Source organism: Prionailurus viverrinus, chromosome E1, assembly GCF_022837055.1.
Source record: "Prionailurus viverrinus isolate Anna chromosome E1, UM_Priviv_1.0, whole genome shotgun sequence".
Lineage (NCBI taxonomy): Eukaryota > Metazoa > Chordata > Mammalia > Carnivora > Felidae > Prionailurus > Prionailurus viverrinus.
Genome location: NC_062574.1, coordinates 14,995,617 through 15,019,493, shown reverse-complemented (window position 1 = coordinate 15,019,493; position 23,877 = coordinate 14,995,617). Strand labels below are relative to the sequence as shown.

General features: G+C 44.3%; 1 protein-coding gene across 2 annotated transcripts in view; it reads right to left on the bottom strand.

Annotated features, from left to right (window-relative positions):
- PRPF8 (pre-mRNA processing factor 8) overlaps nt 1-23,877 on the bottom strand; it is a 43,788-nt gene that overhangs the window by 1,842 nt on the left and 18,069 nt on the right. For both annotated transcript variants that reach the window (XM_047832182.1, XM_047832181.1), the window contains 25 exons: nt 23,464-23,660; nt 22,734-22,940; nt 22,446-22,609; nt 22,167-22,293; nt 21,841-22,033; nt 21,378-21,565; nt 20,974-21,212; nt 20,593-20,739; nt 20,192-20,402; nt 19,873-19,989; nt 7,974-8,221; nt 7,694-7,873; nt 7,364-7,499; nt 7,075-7,244; nt 6,800-6,929; nt 6,529-6,675; nt 5,883-6,043; nt 5,503-5,694; nt 4,952-5,189; nt 4,692-4,820; nt 3,459-3,572; nt 3,206-3,379; nt 2,701-2,894; nt 1,742-1,981; nt 1,506-1,647 (listed from right to left, as the gene is read on the bottom strand). In XM_047832182.1, coding sequence (XP_047688138.1) covers nt 1,506-1,647; nt 1,742-1,981; nt 2,701-2,894; nt 3,206-3,379; nt 3,459-3,572; nt 4,692-4,820; nt 4,952-5,189; nt 5,503-5,694; nt 5,883-6,043; nt 6,529-6,675; nt 6,800-6,929; nt 7,075-7,244; nt 7,364-7,499; nt 7,694-7,873; nt 7,974-8,221; nt 19,873-19,989; nt 20,192-20,402; nt 20,593-20,739; nt 20,974-21,212; nt 21,378-21,565; nt 21,841-22,033; nt 22,167-22,293; nt 22,446-22,609; nt 22,734-22,940; nt 23,464-23,660 — 4,385 coding nt within the window. The remainder of the gene's footprint in view (nt 1-1,505; nt 1,648-1,741; nt 1,982-2,700; nt 2,895-3,205; nt 3,380-3,458; nt 3,573-4,691; nt 4,821-4,951; nt 5,190-5,502; nt 5,695-5,882; nt 6,044-6,528; nt 6,676-6,799; nt 6,930-7,074; nt 7,245-7,363; nt 7,500-7,693; nt 7,874-7,973; nt 8,222-19,872; nt 19,990-20,191; nt 20,403-20,592; nt 20,740-20,973; nt 21,213-21,377; nt 21,566-21,840; nt 22,034-22,166; nt 22,294-22,445; nt 22,610-22,733; nt 22,941-23,463; nt 23,661-23,877) is intronic.

Genomic DNA, 23,877 nt, shown 5'->3' with positions numbered 1-23,877 from the left:
AACTCACAAACTGTGAGGTCATGACCTGAGCTGAAATCAAGACTGAGCCACTCAGGCACCCCCCTAATCAACTTTTCATATGACATTTGCCATTTGTAGTTCCATTTCTGAACTACCTTCATATTCTTTGCCTATTCTTCTAGTTATTTTTTTATTTTATTAATTTTTATTTTAGAGAGAGAAGCTCCGTACTGAGCGTGGAGCCCCATGCAGGGCTCAATCTCACAACCCTGGGATCATGACCTGAGCTGTAATCAAGAGTTGGATGCTCAGCTGACTGAGCCACCCATGCGCCCCTACAATTACTTTTTTTTTTTTTTTTCAACATTTATTTATTTTTGGGACAGAGAGAGACAGAGCATGAACGGGGGAGGGGCAGAGAGAGAGGGAGACACAGAATCGGAAGCAGGCTCCAGGCTCTGAGCCATCAGCCCAGAGCCCGACGCGGGGCTCGAACTCACGGACCGCAAGATCGTGACCTGGCTGAAGTCGGACGCTTAACCGACTGCGCCACCCAGGCGCCCCTACAATTACTTTTAAAAATCAACTTCCCTGTTCTAGATTCTAATCCACCTTATTTTAGAATTATGCAAAATTTTCTTCCTGTTTTTAGTGTGTCTTTTGCAGCACCCTTTGTCACACACAAGTTATTGATTTTGATTATGGTTTTGTGTCCTTTTTAAAAAATTTTTAATGTTTGGTTTTGAGACAGACAGTGAGTAGGGGAGGGACAGAGATAGAGGGAGACACAGAAGCCGAAGCAGGCTCCAGGCTCCAAGCTGTCAGCACAGAGCCTGATACAGCGCTTGAACCCATGAACTGTGAGATCATGACCTGAGCCAAAGTTAGATGCTCAACCGACTTGAGCCACCCAGGTGCCCCATGGTTTTGTATCTTAAGAAGGCTATCTTGGGGCTGCCTGGGTGGCTCAGTTGGTTAAGCGTCTGACTCTTAGTTTTAGCTCAGGTCATGATCTTATGGTTTCTTGAGTTCGAGCCCCACGTTGGGCTCTGGGCTGTGGGCTTGGGATCCTTTCTCTCTCTGCCCCTCCCCAATTTAGGCTGTCTTTGTCTCTCTCAAAATAAATAAATAAACTTAAAAAAAAAAAAAGGCGACCTCACCATTACAATAATAGATATTTTCTTCTAATACTCTACAGCTTAGTATTTTATATTCAGGTCTTTACTCCACCTGCATTTTTTAAGTGCTGTGAGGCAGGGTTCTGACTGTTCCAGTGCCACAAAGCATCCTTAATCCTACAGATCTGATACACATTTATTATGTACACAGGAATCCCTTTCTGACTATATGCTATCCTCTTCCAAAAACTTTTGGAACTCTTAACTGCCATAGCTTTATAACGTTTTAATATTTGGTGGGAGCCAAAACCCTCCTTGCTGTTTGGGCCAGTCTTATGTACCCTGCGTTCCAGGCAGTCTCAGGTGAGTTTTAGGCATGTAAAATGCCAGGCACACACTATGGCTTAGTTGAGCACACTTACTCACTTGGGCCCGCAGGTCAGATATGCAGATGAACTTCTTAAGCACGTTCTTGGGAAGGATATAGGTGTAACCAGTCTCCTTGATGTCATCAGATGAAACATAGATATGATTGGTCCTCAGGTGAAGGTTGGCAGCAGAGATGGCCCTACAAATGGTGAGGAATGTAAGCATTTCTCAGGCCCAGCACCACAGGCAGCATCAGTAGGCTTTGCCATCCCTACCTCTTCCCCTTACAGTACCTAACCCGCCATTCAGTCTTAGAGGAGAAAGTCTGCGTCTCATAGTTGCTGGTGGTAGAAGTAATGATCTCATCACCATGCTTGTTGACAGTACGAGTCTGTGTTGCTGTCAGCTGTGACTGTTCCTTGGTCTGCTTCTCGATCTCTGCTATCTGCTGCCGCTGCTGTGATGGTGCCGAGATCTCCATACCCAGGATGATGTCTCGAATTTCCGATTGTGTCAGTGATGCCACGTTCACACTGCGGGGACAGCATGGGTCACACCACAAGATCCCTCCCCTTGGTCAACTATGCCTCAATGGCAAGAGTATAACTTGGTAGGACAAGGGACTCCATACCCTTACCCCAGACGATCCTCAAGTGTATAGTGGAGATGTCCCAATACCAGTTAAGATTTATCACAGCCCAGGATGGCCCTGAGCATGTACACCCTTTCAGCAACACTCAAACCTGCTCAGTAGCCATTCCTCCCTCTTTTCCTTGACAAGAAGTGCCCTGGTTTATAGAACAATTCTCAAAAACAGAAACCCTTAGAACACGTTCTCAATCATTGCTGGTACTGTCAGTCACCTCAGTCATCCTGGGGGGGGGGGGTACCTGGACATCTATGGACATTTTTCTTCTTGGTTGCCAAAATGACAGGAAGAGGGAAGGAAGGGGTGTGTGTGCTGTTAGCAGTGGTACCTGGGGATGTGGATGTTAAAACTGCCTATAACATGAACAGTAAAGAAATGCCCTGCTCAAAATGGCAACATGAAACAATGCCCAAGAATCAGACGAAAACCCTGAAACACTGACATTTTCTACATTATCTGAAGACACCATCTTTTTTCTGTAGGCATCTCCAGGACAATTCCTTGAGAAATTTCTGAGCCTTAAATGTTTCAAAAAACCCAGAAACCACATACCAAACCATTCATTTCACCCTTTTAGGATGTCTCCCAACCACCAGCGCTCACTTGTTTTTCTTGCCGTAGTCGGCCAAGATCAGATCTTTGAGCTGCACTTCCACCTTGATCCACTCCTCGTCAGTCAGAGTGGGCCAGATATGGTGTGGCTCTGTAATGGTCGTCTTGTCTGGCTTCAGGATCACCTTCGCCCGGTCATTGTTCACGTGCAGGGCACGCAGAATCAAGATGAGGCGGGAGAAAGCCTGAGAAGAGGTATGGCAACAAAGGGCGGGGGGGGGGGGGGGGGGGGTCAGACACTGAGGTCCTCCCCGTTTCCTCGATTCTGTTCTTTCAGGGAACCCAGAAATTGATTTCAAACTCTAAGGTAGAGCCTCCACCGCTCTCCCAGTCAACTTTTTATGCAGAGCATAGAATTGCTGTCTCATCCACAGGCTGAAGATGTGAAAATGGCCCCATAGGGGACCTGGAAAAAACTTAAGGAAGGCACAGAATTGTCTTATGACCCCAAACCCACTCCTCTTAGAGTGACCTTCTTTGTTAGGTAGTTTCATACCGTATAAGATGAGATAGTCTTGAGCCAGTCATCATAGAGATTAAAAAGAACCATCTGGGGTTCAGTGGCTTTAAGGATGAGGTCCCCAAACTTTTCCACCTTGAGACAAGCCTGGAAAGGGAGCTGGAGCTCCGATCCTTTGATCACAATATTGGGGAAGTCCAGCAAGTGCACCTAAGACAAGATCAAGTCCAAGATTAGAAATAGCCTATACGTCTCAGCCCTCCTTTCTTCTACCTCATCCACCTCTCACCTCCAATGGGTCCAGCATGCCCTTCCTAGTGACAATGATCTGCTTGGGCTGCTCCTCCACAGGCAGAGATCGGATCAGGGCAGCCACCTCCTCAGCCGTCTTCCACTTAGCCAGCTAAAAAGGAAGAGGGGAGGAAATGGAAATTGAGTGTCTATCACCACAGGTCAACTAGAACAAAACAGCCTAGGTCTTGAGATAATCAACCTATCTTTCTGTTGCACACCACTACTGAATGTTAGGTACTTTGGAGGTACAAAAGAAGTGTCAGATGGCTTTGCCCAAAAGGGTTTTTCAACCTAGCTGGCCAGACAAAACTCACACAAGATATACCACAAGCCGGTATTTGATTATATAATACCAAGTGTCTGGGACAAAATAAATTAAGGCTAAAACTGATAAAAAGCTATACAAAGAAACAGGTCTTAAGGGATAAGGAAGACTTGATTAACAGAGTAAAGAGGAGAGATCATTCTAGAAAGAAAGATACATGAGCAAAGCCACAGAAGCAGAAATGGATGTCAGAGTTTGGGGATACTAGGAGGAAGTAGGTTTTATTTATTTTTTTATTTTCATTTAAAAAAAATTTTTTTTTAATGTTTTATTTATTTTTGAGACAGAGAGAGACAGAGCATGAGTAGGGGAGGGGCAGAGAGAGAGGGAGACACAGAATCGGAAACAGGCTCCAGGCTCTGAGCTGTCAGCACAGAGCCCGACGCGGGGCTTGAACTCACAGACCGCGAGATCATGACCTGAGCCGAAGTCGGACGCTCAACCAACTGAGCCACCCAGGTGCCCCAGGAAGCAGGTTTTAAAGGAAGAGAAACCATGGGTGGACAGGTGGTAGCTCAGCCAAATTATCAAGTGTCTAGGAAGCCAGAAAATAGTTAATTCAGCAAAAAAAGAGTTAGATAGATAGAGGTAGAGATTTGGCAAAAATGAGGTCTTAAGCATACTTGGTTCCCTTTAGAAAGATGATTCTTGGTAGTCTCGTTCAAGGTAGGTTAGAGATGGGAGATGCAAGAAACACAGAGACCAACTGGTAGGTAATGAAGGACCTCACATACTGCTGGGCCCCCTGTAGAGTACTCCCCAAGTTAAGTAATTTGGAGCAAAGGTTCAAATGAGACATAATCTCTCACAGAGAGAAACAAGAGGATGTGCCCTGGCTCCCTGCTCCCCAAAGAAAAAGGGGCAGCAAGGTTCCACAGCCTCTCTACCCTTTAACCAGCTCACCTGCCCCAGACGCTTCTGTCCAGCCCACACAGATGTGTGGATTATCTTGAGGAACAGCTGCCCTGTGCGTGGATTGAAGATGAAGATGGCCCCATTGATAGGTTTGGTTGTCAAATTCCCTTCAAAGGTCTAAAGAATGATATCATCAGTTAGTGCGGCCTAGACACATCCACCCTACCTTCCCATATGCACACATTTGCCTCATCACCCTCTCACAGGCATATACAGTCCCACACCCCTAGGTTGTTTCTAATTCTCACCTTGTGAATAGTCACTCTGTAGACATTAGTGTCATCCACAAACCAGATAATTTGGTTGGAGAAGAGCTCACCATAGTTCTGAGAGGACAGATAGGGCTCAGTGGGCTCAGATGAATAGAGCTGCAGCCCCTTGCGGATCCGTTCACGTAACACATACAAGGCAGGGTTTGCCTTCATGATCTTGGCCATGGCCTGCTGTATGAGAGGCTTGCTGCCTGGGAACCAGTTTCCATAGGCACTATGAGAATAGAAGAGGCAAGAAGAGTGAAGACCAGGCTGACAAGTGTCTGCCCATGTACACAGAGGCAAGAAGAAAAGGTCGATGACCCAGAAGAGGAAAGGGCCACACAGGCAAACTAAAAAAACGTGTACATTAAAGTATGGGGCCGACTGGGGTGCCTGGCTGGTGCAGTCAGTAGAACATGTGACTCTTGATCTCAGAATTGTTGAGTTTGAGCTCCAGACTGGCCACAGAGTTTACTTAAATAAATAAAATTTAAAAATAAAGTATGGGGCTGACATTACATGCATGCTTCTGAACACCAACTTACCTATGCAGGTTATAGGCCAGGTCAATGGCAATGAGCACACCAGTGGGTGAAGGATAGATACTCATGTTGTCTGTGGTGTAGTCCAGGAACTTGGCCCGGGCATAGCGTTCAATGTCATGGGAGTCATAGTCCCCCCAGCGCAACTGGATATCAATCCAATACTTCTGAGTGGTGGTACTGTCCATCACATCCCTGAGGGTGGAAAGAGGTTAGGAATCCAGGCGTTAGGAAGCCACTGACACAACCAATGTCCAACAACTACATGAACTCTCAATCGCTACATCTAACTCTCAAAAAGGAAAGGAAAGTTTCCAAAGTAGCACAGGTAGAACAGTAAACAAGCTTCTTGGATGCCAAGGGCTGTGTTATAATGCACTTACTTGGAGTCTGCCAGCAATGAGGGCCGGGAGACATTCCACTTATAGGAGGCAAAAAGCAGAATATCTGCACAGGAAGAATTCATCTTATAGGACTTTCGGGGGTGAATTGTCTCCTTTTGTACTGTCTCAATTTCTAGTGCATCCAGTTCCTGATCAAATACCTGAAGGCAAAGGTAGAAAGGTTATGACTGCTTATGGGAGCCCACTTAGAACGAGACTTGTAGGAGTCCAGATTATGTGGCACCTGGCACCACAATGCAGGTCTCCTCCTTGGTGCTTCCAGGGTGGACTTCCCATACCAAGAGTGAGCTTTTTCGTTTCTTTTCCTTCCTTTCTTTTTTTTTTAAAGCAGGCGTCATATCCAGCATGGAGCGCAATGTAGGGCTTGCATTCATGACTCTGAAATCATGACCTGAGATCAAGAGTCCTTAACTGACTGAGCCATCCAGGCACCCCAAATACAGTTTTCCTTTTTTTTTCTTTTCTCTTTAAGTAGGCTCCATACCCAGCACAGAGCCCAAGGTGGAGTTTGAACTCACAACCGTGACTCAAGACCTGGGCCAAGACCAAGAGTCAAATGTTTAACTGACTGAGCCCGAGCTGACCTGACTTCTCATAGTACCCTCTCCCCTCACTTCTGGCCCACCTGACACAAGTCCATCACAATGCTCTCGTGGATCTTCTGCCATAAGTGAGCTCGGAAGATCTGGATGAGAGAGATCTTCAGTGTGGGGATCTTGCCATGCATAAAGATACCTGTCAGGTCCAGCTGCACCTGAAAGCCTACATATACCTGACGGGAAAAAGAGAGTGAAAGTGAACCCAGACATCAAGACACTTCTTTTCAGGACACAATGAAGGAAACAGAAACTCTTGTTTTTAGCTTCCTGTCTTCCAGGTCTAGCGATCACACTCACATTGGCTCGGTTGATGGTTGGGGACCACCAGAGGGTGAATCTACGATTGGGAATCTGGTTCAATCCCGATCGCTGAGCATTGGTTAGCTTCTTCCACTTCATAGACTCCTCAAAACCACTGGCCTTCTCCCTGGGAAAAAGAGACCAGGTAAAGTGATACCCTGCCATCTCCCAGAGCACTGGTCTCTGGTAAACGCCACAGAACACAAAGGCACAATAGGGATGAGCTCAGAGGGTTATGACAGGTTACCGTAAGGGGAGAAGAGAATCCTCACCAGAAAAGCCCCTCCCAGGTAGGGAAGTAAGTGCCCTTGAAGAGTGTGTGTTCCAGAATGCCTTCCACACCACCCAGGGCCTGGATCATGTCTGTACGGTAGTTGTTCAGGTTCCAGAGCTTCCCATCATGCCGCTGGTGTGTCCACCAGAAAGGGTTCTGCTTCAAGACCTAGATGGCAAAGCAAGCACCATCAAGCTTCTGGGAGCCTACTGCCCCAGCCAGATTCCTGGCATAGCCGTGGGTTCCTCTAATGCAGGGGAAATCTCTGTACTATCCCCTCCATGTACCTGGTACTGCTTAAAGTCAGTTCGAACACGCCAGCCTTTATCATACGCCAACGTGTGCCGGTCCTTCTGGAAAAGGGTGTTGATTCGAGGAATGCCACGATCCCATGAATCCTCTAGATCTTCTAAGGTCAGTCGTCTGTCAAAAAAACACTGAAGTCAAATATGTGCTCACACGAAGTTTATTTAGCATTCCTCCCTGGCCAAGGACCGATGGGTCAGATGTAGAACCTACTTCCCTGGTCTCCATTAAAATACAGCACGCTCTGTTCCTGACCTCCATGCAAGGCTGCACACCCCTGACAGGACTGCTATGCCTTCCTGGATGTGTACCTGTTCTGAGCAATGGCCTCTTGTCTCTTCAGTGCATACTCAGCCCAGACCCTCTGAGAATCAATGAACTCGCTCTCCCATGGTTGTATGTAGCGGTACAAGTTGGGAATCAGCTGGTCTTCTTCATGGCTCATTCCTGAACGAAAGTGTGTGATACCTACATCTGTCTGCTTGGACCACCTGTTTGGGGGCACAACCAAGATTAGAGAAAAAATAAAACCTAAAAGTAAAGAAACATCCCCTTCCCTCAGGATCTAGAAGGTTTTCAAGCAAGTCCTACCTGAGGTCAGACTGGGGGATGAGTACATGGCCCATTGAGAGCATGCCAAGTCCACCCAACTCCTTAGGGGTATAGAACACAACAGGAGGGAAACGACTCGGCATCTTGGAATTGAGGCCAATCTTGATACGTGTCTGGATCTTGTTCTCACACTTCACTAGCAAGTCCAGGAGCTCCTGGGTGTTCACTACAGCTTCCCGAAAATATGTCATAAGGCCAATAAGAGCGGTGTTCCACTTATTCACAATCTGAAAATAGTGGGGAAAAGGTAAATTATAGGTGAGCCATGGGAGGGGACAAGTGGTGGGGACTACTTGGCCTAGTTGATTACACTCTTCCTAGTTCTCAAGGAAGACTTGAGCTCAGTGTCATTAGGGAAGTATACATAAGTCAAAACCACTGTGAGAATCTGTTTAACGCCCACAGGAATGGCTACAGAACAGTGACAACTGTTAGCAAGAATGTGAAGAAAATGGAACACTCCTCTACTATTGCGGGTGGGAACGTGTACTGGTGCAATCACTTTGAATAACAACCTGGTAGCTTAAAAGGTTAAACAGAATTACTGTGTGATCCAGTAATTCTATTCTTAAGTATATAACCAAGAGAAATGAAAACATTCATCTGCACAAAAATCTGTACCAAGTGTTCATGAAAACATTATTCATAACAGCCAAAAAGTAGAAAAAACTCAAATGTCCACCAACTGACAAAGATAAACAAAATATGGTATATCCATATAACAGAATATTATTCACCTGTGAAAAGGATTCTTCAAGTATTAATACATGCCACAATGTAGATGAATCTTGAAAACATGTTAGGTGAAAGAAACCAGACCAAAAAAGGTCACATATTGTACAATTCCATTTGTATGAAAAATATCCAGAACAGGCAAATCCATATAGACAGAAAGTACACTCATGCTTGCCAGGAGCTGAATGGTGGGGAGCAATGGGGAGCGAATGACTGCTAATGAATACAGGGTTTCTTTCTGGGGTAATGAAAATATTCTAGAATTAGACAGTGGGGACAGGTGCACAATTTTATGAATATACCGAAAACCAAAGAACTGTACATTTCATTATTTTAATTTTTATTAAAAAAAATGTTTAACGTTTATCTATTTTTGAGAGAGAGGGTGTGTGAGCAAGAGAGGGCCACAAAGCGAAGAGGGAGGCAGAGGATCTGAAGCAGACTTCGTGCTGTGAGCACAAAGCCCAACGTGGGACTCAAACTCATGAACTTTGAGATCCTGACCTGAGCCGAAGTCAAGAGTCGGACGCTTAACCGACTGAGCCACCAGGTGTCCCGGAACTGTACTTTTTTTTTTTTACAATGTGAATTTCATCTCAATAAAAAAATCAACTAAGGCAATATAAACACTTAAGAGCAAATATAGTAAGTAATCCTGGGGTGGGTGGGGGAGAAAAAGGGATGAGAAAAACTACTAAAAATTAATAGAGGGAATAAAAACTAATGGGGCCACAGAAATTGCCTCTACTTTAAACAACTAGAAAACTGAACAAAAGATATAAAACAGTATCTTCAGACAACTGACAAATAGGCAACATAGGCCTAAGGGCCATGACCCTTGAGGAGAAGGAAACAAATGAAGTCAACTCCACGACTGTCCCCCACAACTTACTGCCGAGTTTCTAAGCTGCAGCATACACATAGAGGAGTAACAGAAACAGGGCCCAATAGTCTCGCTCAATTGAAGAGATCAAGATTAGAATTCAGGAGGCCAAGGCAGCTACAATTTGTGGGGCAGAGGTACTGGAGAGAAGCAAGGTCTCCAAAAGAGATTTCTGGAGATCCATGAAGGGATTCCCCATGATTTTGGATGAGTACCAATGTGTATGGAGTAAAACTCCAAGAACACCCGAGATCAGAAAGCTGAGCAAGTCCCACAGGTCATATAAGGTTGGCAGCAGTTTGTGTTCCCACCAGCCAACTAGAGAGAACCTGTAATACATGGGAATTGGGTAGAGTCCCCAGAAGGTTATCAACCCAGCAGCAGAGGTTCATTAGTCCCAGAACAAAGGGTGCTATAGAGTTGCCATAACTACACTTAAAAGCAAGCCTTCAAAGGACCAAACTAACCCACAAGTTACTGAACTGCACACCAGAACACAACTCAATACTCTTTAACAAAACATAACAAAACCTATAAATAATGTAAAATTCAAAATTTCTAGCATGTAATAAAAATGATCATTCATGCAAAAAGAATGAATTAACCATAACCAGAAGAAAAATCAATCAATAGAAATAGACCTAGCAATAACACAGGTGATAAAATTAGTAACCAAGGACTATAAAACAGCATTTAAAAAATCTTATAATTACACTGGAGTATATAAAGGAAAATATGAACATAATAAGGAGAGAAGATACTAAACACCTCGATGGAACTTTACAGAGATGAAAATCATAACATCTGAAATAAAAAAAATACACCGATGGAAAACTGCAAAAGAAAACAATGATTTACATTAACAGAAATTAGACAAAATAAACACTTTCCCAGACAGACAAAAGCAGAATGCATTCACTGCCAATAGATCATTACTATAAGAAATGTTAAAGGAAATTCTTTAAGCACCATGAAAACAACACCAGATGGAAATCTGGATCTACATCAAGTAACAGAGAATACCAGAAAAAGTATGTGAGTAAAATGTAAAAGATATTTTTGCTCATTTTGTAGTTTCTGTAAAAAAATAAAGTCTGTTTAGAACAAAATTAGCAACAAAGTAATGTATTTATAATACAGGTAAAGTTAAAACATATGACAAAAATACTACAAAGAATGAAGGGGAAAATGGAAGTGTAATGTGTGGTTCTTACGCTATACGTAAAGTGATCTTAGCAGAAGACTAATGGTGACAGTAGACCATGGTAAGTCAGTGATGTACAGAGCAACCAATTAAAAAAAAAAAAGAAAAAGAAAAAGTGTAGGGGCGCCTGGTTGGCTCAGTCATTAGAGCATGCAACCCTTGGTCTCGGGGTTGTAAGTTTGAGCTTCATGTTGGGTGTAGAGATTCCTTAAAAATAAATCTTAAAAAAAAAAAAAATGTAGTTACTAAGCAAAGAGTGAAATAAACAAGCCCACTCAGGGTGCCTGGCTGGCTCAGCTGGTGGAGCATGAAGCATGCCACTCTTGACCTTAGGGTTAGGAGTTCAAGCCCTACGTTGGGTGTAGAGATTACTGAAGAAAAATAAAATCTGGGGCCCCTGGGTGGCTCAGTCAGTTGGGCATCCGACTGCGGCTCGGGTCACGATCTCACGTTTGTGAGTTCGAGCCCCACATCAGGCTCTGTGCTGACAGGTTGGAGCCTGGAGCGTGCTTCAGATTCTGTGTATCCCTCTCTCTCTGCCCTTCCCCCGCTCGTGCTCTCTCTCAAAAATGAATAAATGTAAAAAACATGTATTTTTTTTTTAAATAAAAAAAGCTTAAAGATGAAAAAAGACACCCATGCAAACACAAAGTCTGAGTAGCACTACTATCAGACAAAGTAGACTTTAGGACAGAAAATATTACCATGAATTAAGAAGAACATTTCATAATGATAAGAAAGTCAATTAAGAAGATATAATAATTCTTGGGGCACCTGGATGGCTCCGTCAGTTAAGCATCCAACTCTTGGTTTTGGCTCAGGTCATCATCTCATGGTTTGTGGGTTTGAGCCCAACATTGGGCTCTGCGCTGACAGTGTGGAGACAGCTTGGGATTCTCTCTCTCCCCCTCTTCCCCCCACCCCCACCAAAATGTTTGAAGAGTGTTAAAAAAATATATGTATATGTATATATGTTAACCCTAAATACATTTCATACCTAATTACAGAGCTTCTAAACTGTTTATATAAAGTAAAAACAGGTGGATGTTGAAGCAGAAAACTCAAAAATAATCATGAACACTACATATTCCTTTCAGGGTATCAACAGAGTTGCTTGTATGTACGGAAGTATCTATGTGTTTCCACCGTAAGGCCCAATTCTAAGTTCAGCTGTCTCTTTAGGTACATGACAACACTCCATCTGGCACACTCCCCTGGTCATCATTTGTATGCAGGTTCAATGTTCCTTGGACAAAAGGTTTGTCAGTTTGCATTCTGATATCAATGCAATGGCTCCCCTCTCCCCTAAGCCTAATATCTTAGATGAATTCCTTGTTGGTTTTCCATCTGCAAGCCAATACATTTTGCCCAACTTTCAATTATGTTCAACAAAACGTCCTGATCATTTGCCTTTTTATACAATTACAACCTATGTGAGTAATTTTGTTCTAAGTATTTTAAGAATTCCAGATTTCTGAACTTCAGAAATTCTTCATGCTCAAAAAATATATAATTTTCTTGAAAAATGTCACGTGGCTTTATGCTAAAAGTTTGGATGTCTCTAATAAAGTTAACTGTGTCTCTGAATAACCCCTTCCACAAACAAAACAAAAAAACCCCAACCACAAAAAAATGGACCTGAAAGAGGAAATAAATAAATCCGCAATTATAGTTGGAGATTTCCAAGACTCTTCTCTCAGTAATTGACAGTAGACAAAAAAGTCATTACAAATATACAAAGACTTGAACAACACAATCATTCAACTTACTGGACCTAACTAACATTTATAAAACACTCTACCCAAAAGCAGAATACAGATTCTTTTCAAGTTCACAACCATAAAACAAGTATTAAGACATCTGGAAAAACGAAGATCATAAAAAGTATGTTTTCTGACTATAACAATTACTAGCAACTAATAACAAAAATATCTGGAAAACCCTCAAATATTTTAAAATTAAACAGCATACTTCTATTTTTTTTTTTTTTAATTTTTAATGTTTGTTTATTTTTGAGAGAGAGACAGAGCACAAGCAGGGGGAAGGGCAGAGGGAGAGGGAGACAGAATCTGAAGGAAGCTCCAGGCTCTGAGCTGTCAGCACAGAGCCCCACACGGGGTTCAAAACCACAAACCACAAGATCATGACCTGAGCTCAAGACAGACACTTAACTAACTGAGCCACCCAGGCACCCCTAAACAGCATGCTTCTAAATAACATATGGGTAAAATAAAAACTCTCAAGGGAAATTAGAAAATATTTTTAACTGAATGAAAATAACCCAACTTAATCAAAATTTGAGGGATGCAGCTTGAAGTAATACGAAGAGGGAAATTTATAGCAGTGAATGCTTATATTTAAAAAGATCCCAAATTGATCTAACTTTTTACCTTAAACCAGAAAACTTTAAAGCAAATTACACCCAACTGTAAACAAAAGGAAAAATACTATAAGAGCATTTTGAAAACAAACAGAACAGAGAAAAATCAATGAAACCAAAGCTGGTTCTTTAAGATTAAAAAAAAAAAAAGGCAAACTACAAAATACCAAATGATATAATCAAGATTTTAAGGTAAGGACTATGTTTTCTGGACAATTACTGAAGTGCAAGATCACACTGGCTGGAGTAACCATGGAAATTAGTCTTGAGCAAATAGCCGTCTTCAGATAGGCAAGATAAAAGGGACTTTCTAGGGGCGCCTTGGTGGCTCAGTCGGTTGAGCGTCCGACTTCGGCTCAGGTCACGATCTCACGGTCCGTGGGTTCGAGCCCCGTGTTGGGCTCTGTGCTGACAGCTCGGAGCCTGGAGCCTGCTTCCGATTCTGTGTCTCCCTCTCTCTCTGACCCTCCCCCATTCACGCTCTGTCTCTCTCTGTCTCAAAAATAAATAAACGTTAAAAAAAAAAAAGGGGGGGGGCTTTCTAGAGTTAGGTAACAGCGTGAACCAAATCACAAAAGCTACACTGAGCATCTAGCTTGTACTCAAGATGAACCAATGAAGAAAACAGACGAACAGAAAGGAAGGCCATGGGCCAGAATGGGCTGGATCTGGGAGTAAAGTCAAACAGACTTGAGTAGGACAACTGTGAGGCTCAGTAAGCTCTTCGACTATAATTGGCTCTAGGAACTGCCAGCTGCATGGTTTTTATCACAAAACACACCAGTTGTATTCTGCAGTTACCAGTGCTTTATTCCTGGAGGGGAGTAAGTCTGAATTCCCAAGAAGTACCACAGTCCTTTACGAATAACAGGAGTATTCTACATTCCTTTACAATAGCAGGTCCCTGGGCGGCTCAGTCGGTTAAGCATCCAACTCTTGATTTCAGCTCAGGTAATAATCTCACAGTTTGTGAGCTGGAGCTCCATGTCACGCTCCACACTTGGAGCTTGGAATTCCCTCTCCACCCCCCAACCCCTGCTCTCTTTCTCTCTCAAAATCAGTAAATAAAACATAAAAAACAAACAAACAAAAAAGCCTTAAAAAAAAAAAAAAGAATAGCCAGAGTTGCTGGGGATTCAGGGAGGCAGGAAAGAAAATGCATCAGTGACTACATGTGCTAGGTACCAAGGTTAAGAACTTTACACTCATTATGCCTTTAAGTCTTCATAAAAGAAACAAATTCAACTTCTACCAACTTGCTCAACGCACCTCATGACCCAAAACGAATGTGGAAAAATAAAAACTGATGTTAGGACAACAGGATTCTAGATACTTTCTAGGTCTTGTTAGTATTTTTACGGTAGCAAAAACACTCTGTATGTTTTAATAATCAATTATATCATTATACATTTATCCAAACCCACAGAATATATACCACCAAGATGGAACCCGAAAGTATACTATGGCTTTTGGATGATCATGATGCGTTAGTGTAGGTTTATTCTTGGTAAAAAATGTACCACTCTGGTGCGTGATGTTAATAGGGGAGGCTTGCATGTACGGGGACGGGGAGTTCATGAGAAGTCTGTCCCTCCCTCTCAATTTCACTATAAAACTAAATTTAGTTTTTAAAAATTTTTTTTTAATTTAACATTTATTATTTTTTTTTAATTAATTTATTTTTTTTCAACGTTTATTTATTTTTGGGACAGAGAGAGACAGAGCATGAACGGGGGAGGGGCAGAAAGAGAGGGAGACACAGAATCGTAAACAGGCTCCAGGCTCTGAGCCATCAGCCCAGAGCCCGACGCGGGGCTCGAACTCACGGACCGCAAGATCGTGACCCGGCTGAAGTCGGACGCTTAACCGACTGCACCATCCAGGCGCCCCAATATTTATTTATTTTTGAGAGAGACAGAGGCATGGAGAGAGGGAGACATAGATTCTGAAGCAGGCTCCAGGCTCTGAGCTGTCAGCACAGAGCCCAACATGGGGCTCAAACTAATGAATCGTGAGATCATGACCCGAGTCGAAGTCAGACACTTTACTGACTGAGCCACCCAGGTGCCCTTTTTTGAATTGTTTTAAAAAATTAAGTCTCAAAATAAATAATGTAAAATAGAAGTCAAAACGAAACTCAAAAAAAAAAAGAACAGAGAAATACATCTCCTGCCAAGCAAAGATGTTCTCTTGAGGCCTTTGCCTCAGGCTTTAGACTTCAAGTCATCCGGACATGGTGAAAGGGACACCTTGGTGAGGGAAGCAGGGACTGCCACGTTGGGAAGGTAGTGAAAGAGGCAGGAAGGCAGCAGTAAGGCTCTTCGGAACCTGAAGCTAAGTAGGCTGCACCTTGTAAGTCAGACTATCTATGCCCATCTCTGTTTTCCCAGTTATGCCTGGCCCTTATGAAAGCCCTGCTTAAACGTTCCAGCCTTATTTTCTAGCTCCCACTGGGACCGAAGAGAAGGGTCCCTGCCTGCACGCTTGGGCTAGTGTGCTGCACACACCCGAAAGCAAGGATGGTGAGAGCACCTAAAGTGGCAGTGGTGGCAATGACTGCAAGAGTCCAATTTTAGAGGACAAGAACAGGGCCACAAGGTCCAGCCACCTCTCACCCTAATGGACACTTCCCTTCTATTATCAACCTTGGAAGTGTTACAAGAACTATTTTACCTTAACACACCTCAGGAAACAAATTCCAATATTCTACTACCTGATCAAAACCCAGATCCCTCTACTTGATAAGAGCAAACATTTACTGAACAATTTACTGAATAATTTAACTTACTACATTTGCTATTTCATTCTCACAATAAGCCCTCAGAGCTAGGTAATACATCAGTATTCCTCGTTTTTTTTTTCTTTTACATTTATTTTTGAGAGACAGAGCACAAGGCGGGGAGGAGCAGAGATAGAAGGAGACACAGAATCCAAAGCAGGGTCCAGGCTCTAAACTATCAGCACAGAGCCTGATGCGGGGCTCAAACCCACAAACTGTGAGATCATGGCCTGAGCTGAAGTCGGATGCTTAACTGACTGAGCCACCCAGGTGCCCCAGTATTCTTGGTTTAATTTACTTTTTTGAAATGTTATTTAAACCCAAGTTAACATATAGTATAATAATGGTTTCAGGACAATTTAGTGATTCGTCACTTACACAGAACACCCAGTGCCCACCCCCATTTAGCACATCTCCCCACCCAACACCCCTCCAAAATTCTCAGTTTGTTCTGTTTTTTAGAGTCTCTTATGGTTTGCCTCCCATTTTTTTTAAAAAGTGTATTTACTTACGTAATCTCTACACCCAACATTGGACTCAAACTCACAACCCCGAGATCAAGAGTTCCATGTTCTACTGAGCCAGCCAGGCACCCCATCATTGGTATCCCCATTCTATAGAGAGAACTGAGGCCCAAAGTGGGTGACTTATCCAAGATCTCAACTAGTTATGTGACAGAGCTATGATCTGAACTCCAATCTGACTTCTAACCACTATAGTAAATCGCCTCCCTAATCTCTGACATTACTCAGGCTCTCACCTCTCACACATCTACTCCCTTGATCCCTACAACTCAAGACCACTGGCCTCTTCTAGTCTCTTCCTACTCACTCCCCGCTACCCCCAATAATCCAGGATCCCAATAGGGGCCAGCACTCTTGATTCTCCTGCATTCAATCCCTTACCACTCCACAACAGTCTACAGCAAAACCCCAAAACCTGAACTACCAATAGAATATATCCACTTTGCCCATCCTGTCACTGAGTAGCTGAGTGCTTCTGAGAAGAACTCACACTCACAGCTGTCAAAGCTGAAAAATTCAGTATTTGTTATAACTTCCCACTCAACCTTACATTCACATATATCCAGACCTCTTTTCTTTTAGGTTTAGAGGAGGGTTCCCTCTGCTTCCCCTTTACTCTGCCCCCACTCAACTCTGGGGAACGCTGCTCCATCACTTACTACACTGGTCTACTGCACCCTGAACTGCTCCTGGCTCCTTCCTAATTAGAACATTCTTCACTCAATACCATTTAAAAATACTGCCTTGACCTATATCTCCCTCTAGGTGGCATCTCATGCCCTTCCTCTTTTTCTAGCTCTGGCAATTTGACAGTCCTTGCTGTCTCCACTCCCTCACTTCCCATAAAGCCTCACCCACTGTAATCTGGCTTCTAGCCCCACTATTTCTGAAACAGCTCTTGCTAAGGTCACCAATGACGTCCTGACTGCCAAATCCAATGGATACTTTTCAGGCCTTATCTAACTGAAAGACTCTTAGGCAACTGACACTGTTAAATGCCCGCCCCAATTCCTGACATCCTTGGCTCCCATGACCCAGCACTCTCCCAGTCTGGCCATGCTGTTGCTCAGTGTATCCTATGGTTCCAAACCTGTCCCTCTGCTCTTCTCAATCCTTACCCTGTGAAATCTTGCTCGCTCTTGAGTTTTAAACCACCTCGTAAACCACCAGACTCCTAAACCTACATCTTCAACCCAGATATCTTCTCCAAGCTTCAGACTGCAAAATATCTCCACTTGGACATCCTACAGGAGCCTCGAAGTTACCCCTGACTGCTCTCATTTTCTCACTTCATGTCTCTCTCTGAAGCTTCAAGCTCAAAGTATTTTACAGCAAATCTAAGAGATTATCAATTTACTAGGCATCACTAGGGTGGAAAAAACACGCACGTGTGTGTGTGTACACATTTGTATATATACATACATATACATATACACACATACACACACACTCATTTTGGAATTGAAAACAGAGGATATAAGAAGTGCCTGCCAAACAGCTCCATCTGGATATTCCTAGGAACCTCAAACTTTTTACATCCTGAACGAAATCCATTTATCTTCCCTCCTAAACCTGCTCTTCTTCCTGTACTCTTCCAGTTGGCAGTGCCAATATCCATGCCCAAAACTGAGTGTTATTTTCCTTTCCCTCTGGCATCCCACCAAAATGAGGCTGCTGATTTCACCTGCTAACTACTCAGATCTACTCCTGTCTCCTCACTGCTCTCATCTCTATCATCAGGACTTCAGCAGAAATCCCCAAACTTGATCTCCCACCCAATTTCTCTAAACCCATCTTCTCCACAGCTACAAGAGTGAAGGACCTAACACAGAAAGCTGGGAAAATCATTCCCATGCTTAAGAACCTCGTAGGATTCTTTAGACACCTGGAAGGCTCAGTTGGTTAAGCATCTGACTCTTGATTTTGGCTCAAGTCATGATCTCACAGTTCATGAGATCGAGCCCCACATCAGGCTCTGTGCTGACAGCACAGAACCACTTGAGATTCTCTCTCCCCCTTTCTCTCAGCCCCTCTCCCGCTCACACGGGTGCAAGTGCTCTCTTTCAAAATAAATAAATAAACATTAAAAAAAAAAAAAACCCTCACAGGATTCTTAACAAGCCATGCAATCCCCTCCATGATCTGGCTCTTGGTGATCTGTCTCGCCCCCATCTCCTAACAGTCCCTACTCCATAACTATACTCCAGTAAACCCTGAATTTGCACAGCTCCACACATTTCATGCTAGTTACCTCTCCATACCTAAGGCTGAAGGAAGGCCCTCCCTCATCTACCTCATCACACATTACTTCTTCCAGGAAGACTCTCCTCTCCCTCTCCCAGACTGGGCTAGTCATTAACTTGAGTGTTCTCACAGATTCCCAAATAACACCATAGCTTTATAAACACTACATCCTAGTATAGTTCTCTTGTCTATGGATCTTGTCTCTCCAACTAGGTAGGTGAGCTCAAAGGTACATGCAGTGTGCACAGAGCCTTGAACGCAGTAGTTATCAATAAACACCAATGGAATGAATGAGTTACGGAATTCTTGTTACCTGACCCTTAGAGAGACCTGAAAAGGTAAACTCTCCCCTTGTACTGTACTCAAAATGTGTAAGAAATTTTAAGAAATACTAAGGGGCTCATGGTTGACCTAGCCAGAAGAGCATGCGATTCTTGATCTCAAGGTGAACAGTCTGAGCCCCAAGCTGGGTATAGAGATTACTTATATAAAACATAAAAGCTAAGATACAGAAATGTATCCTTAAAAGCACTGTTTGGAGCACAGCCTAGTAAGAACCTGAATTTCTCTTTTTGGCATTATTGATGTTCTTGAGAGCATCAGCCAAGACATTATGTGCACCTTTACGACACCATGGAAAGACAGCAGGAAGAACAAGGTGACATTTTAAACCTCGCAGAAGCTTAGGTATGCACTGTTAACAAATTTCCAGATTATTTTTTCTTAACTCCAGCTGCCTTCAGGTGGGTGTCTGGAAGCAACTAAAGGGGAAAATGAATACTAGTTATACTTCCTTTTTAACATACACACTGTTACTGGTTAAAAAATGAGCTATATGAATAGACAATAAGCCCCCTGGGAAGATGTAAAAAACGTCAAGTTTTGTCCCAATTAAAGAATCCCACTTCTACTCTTACCTTAACTCAGTCATCACACGGACAATCCCTACAGGGTATTCTCAGAAAGGAACTGAGTTGATTTGACACTCTAAGGTTCTATATCATAAAGCATAGAAACTGGTACACTGAGCCAAGCTGGGAAAAAAGGAGAGCAAACCAAGGGAAGAGTTCAAAAGGACAGGAGATGGATAGAGGACGTGAAGGAGGTTGGGGCTGACTGACTTATATACCTTGGTGAAGGTGGTGGAGCCAGAGGCCATCAGAATCTGACGCACGCGGTTGTGGAAACGCTGCATTGACTCATCATCCACTCGCAGGAAACACTGAGCTGTCCGCTCTTTAGTAACCTAAACCACAAGGTCAAGGTTAATTGGTCTCTGATACTGTTATGGGAGCAAGGACCAAATCTGACACCACAACCCCTCACTAAGCCCTACCACCCAACAAAGCTCAAATGACTGATAACGAAAAGGTGTGATGTTCCTCACCCTATGTATCCCGAAGGTATGGGGGTGGAAATGCTACTTCTAGCCCCTTTCCGGACTGTACCTCATTCTGTAGGTTCCAGACCCCATCCTTGTGAGTGAACTCCTCATAGCTGGTGCGGCATTTAGGCAGGATGCGGCACTCAAAGCCACACATGTTGAACAGCAGGTTGGGGTTGTCCTTACTGTACACAGATACGAAGCTGTTCTCCCACTGAACTGTAGTCACTGATCGTGGCAGACGGTTCTTGATGTCCCAGAACACTGCCCGACCCCTGCTCACAGGGAACATATGGTCACATTAGTCTCCTGGAACTTGAAGGAATTTCCCTCAGAAGGCCAGACTGACAATATCCTAACGGAGTACACTCCTCCCACACAGGACACAAAGTCATAAATTCCCTGTTTTCTGGGTCCCTCAGACCAATGTCCTTCCAGCTTCCACAGCCCCCAACTTAAACTCACAAGTTGACATCATGCTTCATGAGGCGCATGCGGGCATCTCGGGGCCAGCACTTCTTGTTATTATAGCCAACGATATTTTCATTGTTGGGATCAGGATGCTCTGTCAGGTAACGCTGGATCAGGTCCCGAGCCTCATCTGCTGTGAACCTATACCAGCGAGATGTGTGGCTGAGACCCAAATAAACTGGAACCTCATGAGACCTACAGCTTTGTAGAACCCACCTCCAACCCCCATCCTACTCATGGGACTTCATTCCATTTTAGAGCCCCGATCCAGCAGCAGGAACCTTAGTTCCTCAACTAAGGAACAAAAGCTGTGTCCAGAGGCTGAGCATATGTCTTGATGCCCTGCAAAGATAAGACTCCAGGCAAGGTGCTCACCTGAAGAAAATATGTATGCGATCAATGTATCTGCAGAAGAGACGGATGGGGTGGGCAGCCTCGGTGGCTATATCCTGGAAACTGAGAAAGTCATTTGGCATCTGAGGGGGCCCAGCCATCTCACTGGCCCGATGTAATCCCAACACAAGCAAATCCATCACCAGGCCATAGTACTGCACAATGAATGAGGCAAACTGCAGGCCTCTGATGATCCCGTAAGAATTTGTATGGTTCATGTCCTAGAAAGAAAAGATTTACAAACTCTTGGCAATTCTTAACCCAAGGCCATGTCTAAAGCCTCTCTGGGGGCTTATCCTCTTTTGTCCTCCCTTCAGCAAATCCTAACTCAGGGAGCCAGACACACCCCTTCCCCAATTCCTTGCTACCCTGCCCCTAAGACATACCTTATAGTTGATGACCACGTTGTTCTTGGCAGTCATGTAGTCGGCTATGTTGTGGTCTACGATGAGTCGCAGCAGCCTATTAAGCAGGGTCAAGTCGATCTTTTCATACATCTTTTCAAAGCGTGATTCCAGCATGACATTGCACTCACCCTCACTTGTCTCCCACACATCCTGCAGATTATTGATGCCTGAGAAGTAGTCAAGACAGGTGTCCAGCAGGTTAGAAATTCCCATCCCATAGTAGCTACCACAGTCCATAACCTCATCACACTGCCCTCCATTCACACGTGTGGACTGATAGGAGTGCCAGTGTTGCTCAGTTTCACGTCAATACTATTTCCTTGGCACTACGCAGCAAGAGTCAGCTACACCGCCTGGATGAGAACTTTAATGTAGAAGTCAATTCACCTCAAATCAACCCAACTCACCTCAATTCCCAAGGGCAAACCCAGAAAAACTTTACCTTGGCACCACTTGTAAACAAGCAGAGGGGGTGGTTCTGTGTCAGCAGGCTTGATCCACGGTGGGAAAAGGCGGCGCTTGTCAGCTTCATACCACAGGTACTGGTCCAGGTAGGCGTCAGTGATCTTCTCCAGTGGCTCCACATCATAAACCGGCACCAAGTGGCTATAGAGATCCATGAACTCAATGCCCACCTGCAGAACAGGGAAGCTGGCTTACACGGATCCACCAATCACTTACTACTACTCTTGGTAGCAACCCACTACTCTTGGTGCCATGAATGAATAGCAATAGACAAGTTGGCGGGGGGGGAAGCATCTTACTCACTTCTTTAAAGGCTCTCTGAGTGAGGAGGTGACGTTTGATGCGGGACAATGCCTCATGGGGGTTGTCATAGGCTTGCTCGATCAGACCTAGCTCCTCCCTCTGAGACTGGTTTAACCGAGACTTCACACTGATAAGGAAACAGGAAAGATGAATGGAAAAACCAAGAAGGAAACCAAAACCAGAAACCACGGAAGCTAAACCTTCTTTCTTTGGACTGTGACAATGATGCTGTCCTTCCCGCTCTCACCTTCCCAAAGGAATCCACTCTCTACTCTTTACCTGTAAGCTTCTTTGAGCCGCTCCAAGGCCAAGATGAGCAACTTGGTATCATGCTTGTAGGAGAGTGGGGGGAACGGGATGGGTGAGAACCTCCGGCTCTCCAGCCAGTGCACAGTGGTGGTATACACTGCCACCGCCTCCTCTGCTGTGATGTACGGCCCATCCTGCAAAGGAGACATAATTAGCCCCCCAGTGTAGCCTAATCCCCACAGGACAAGGCATAGTCCCAATTCTGCGGTCTATTCTCCTGCCCACTCTCCACACCCAGCCCAGCCTAAGCTGCCCAACCTTCAGGTAGTTGTGCTGCCGCTCTTGTTCTGCCTTCAGGTAGAGCCGAGTGAGGCGGCCCAGGTTCTTTTTGCAAACAGTCTTGTCCACAGTGGCTCCACGGCGGATCCGTTCTCGGTTGTAGTGGGCAGTGTTAGTCCACCAATCAGCCTTGGCCTTCACATATCGAAGGATCATATTCTCTATGGGTGTTGGAAGCCCAGGTACCTGAAAGTGTAAAAGGCATAGTGAGAAAGTGACAGGAGCCACATAGTTCCCAAAGGCAGTCTGAGAATGATAATCTTTTTTTTTTTTTTTAAACATTTATTTATTTCTGAGACAGAAAGAGTGTGAGCGGGGGAGTGGCAAAGAGAAGGGAAGACACAGAAACTGAAGCAGGCTCCAGGCTCTGAGCTGTCAGCACAGAGCCTGAGGCAGGACTTGAACACACAGACTGTGAGATCATGACCTAAGCTGATGTCAGACACTCAACCAACTAAGCAACCCAGGCACCGCCCCCCCAAAGTTTTTTTTTTCTTTTAAGAGAGAGAAAGAGACAGACAGACGGAGAGTGGAAGAGGGAGAGAGAAGCCCAATGCAGGGCTCCATCCCACAACCCTGGTTCATGACTGGAGCTGAAATCAAGAGTCGGATGCTCAATCAACTGAGCTCACCAGGTGTCCCCGGGAGCGGTAACCCTAACCCTAGGAAAATGATGTTCCTGCCTTCTCAGAGTTGGGGTGACACCCACCTTCCAGGGAATGTTGGCCTTCCAGCAGCGCCAGGCTTCACTGAGGTGCTGCAGGATCGTCCGCGCCTTGTTCTGTTTAATTCCCTCAGGCATCATGTCCAGAATGTCATGCATCACAGCTGCCCGAAGCTCAAGGTCAAAATGTGACTCCACTCGCTGCTTTGTTACAGTCTTTGCCACCCCCTTAGAGTGTCGGCCTAGAAGTGAATTGATTAAAGGCAAGATTGATTGCTCTCAGTGAGTCTCTACCATCATGTCCCCTCATTAACCATGGGTACACTGAAATCAACAAGTATAAACAAAGTGTCCACACACCCAGCACATGCAAAAATGACAAGCTACCTCAGATAGTCACAACAATGCTTCTGAGAAATTTCCATCCTCCAAATCCAAGATAGCCTCAAGGCCCCGGAG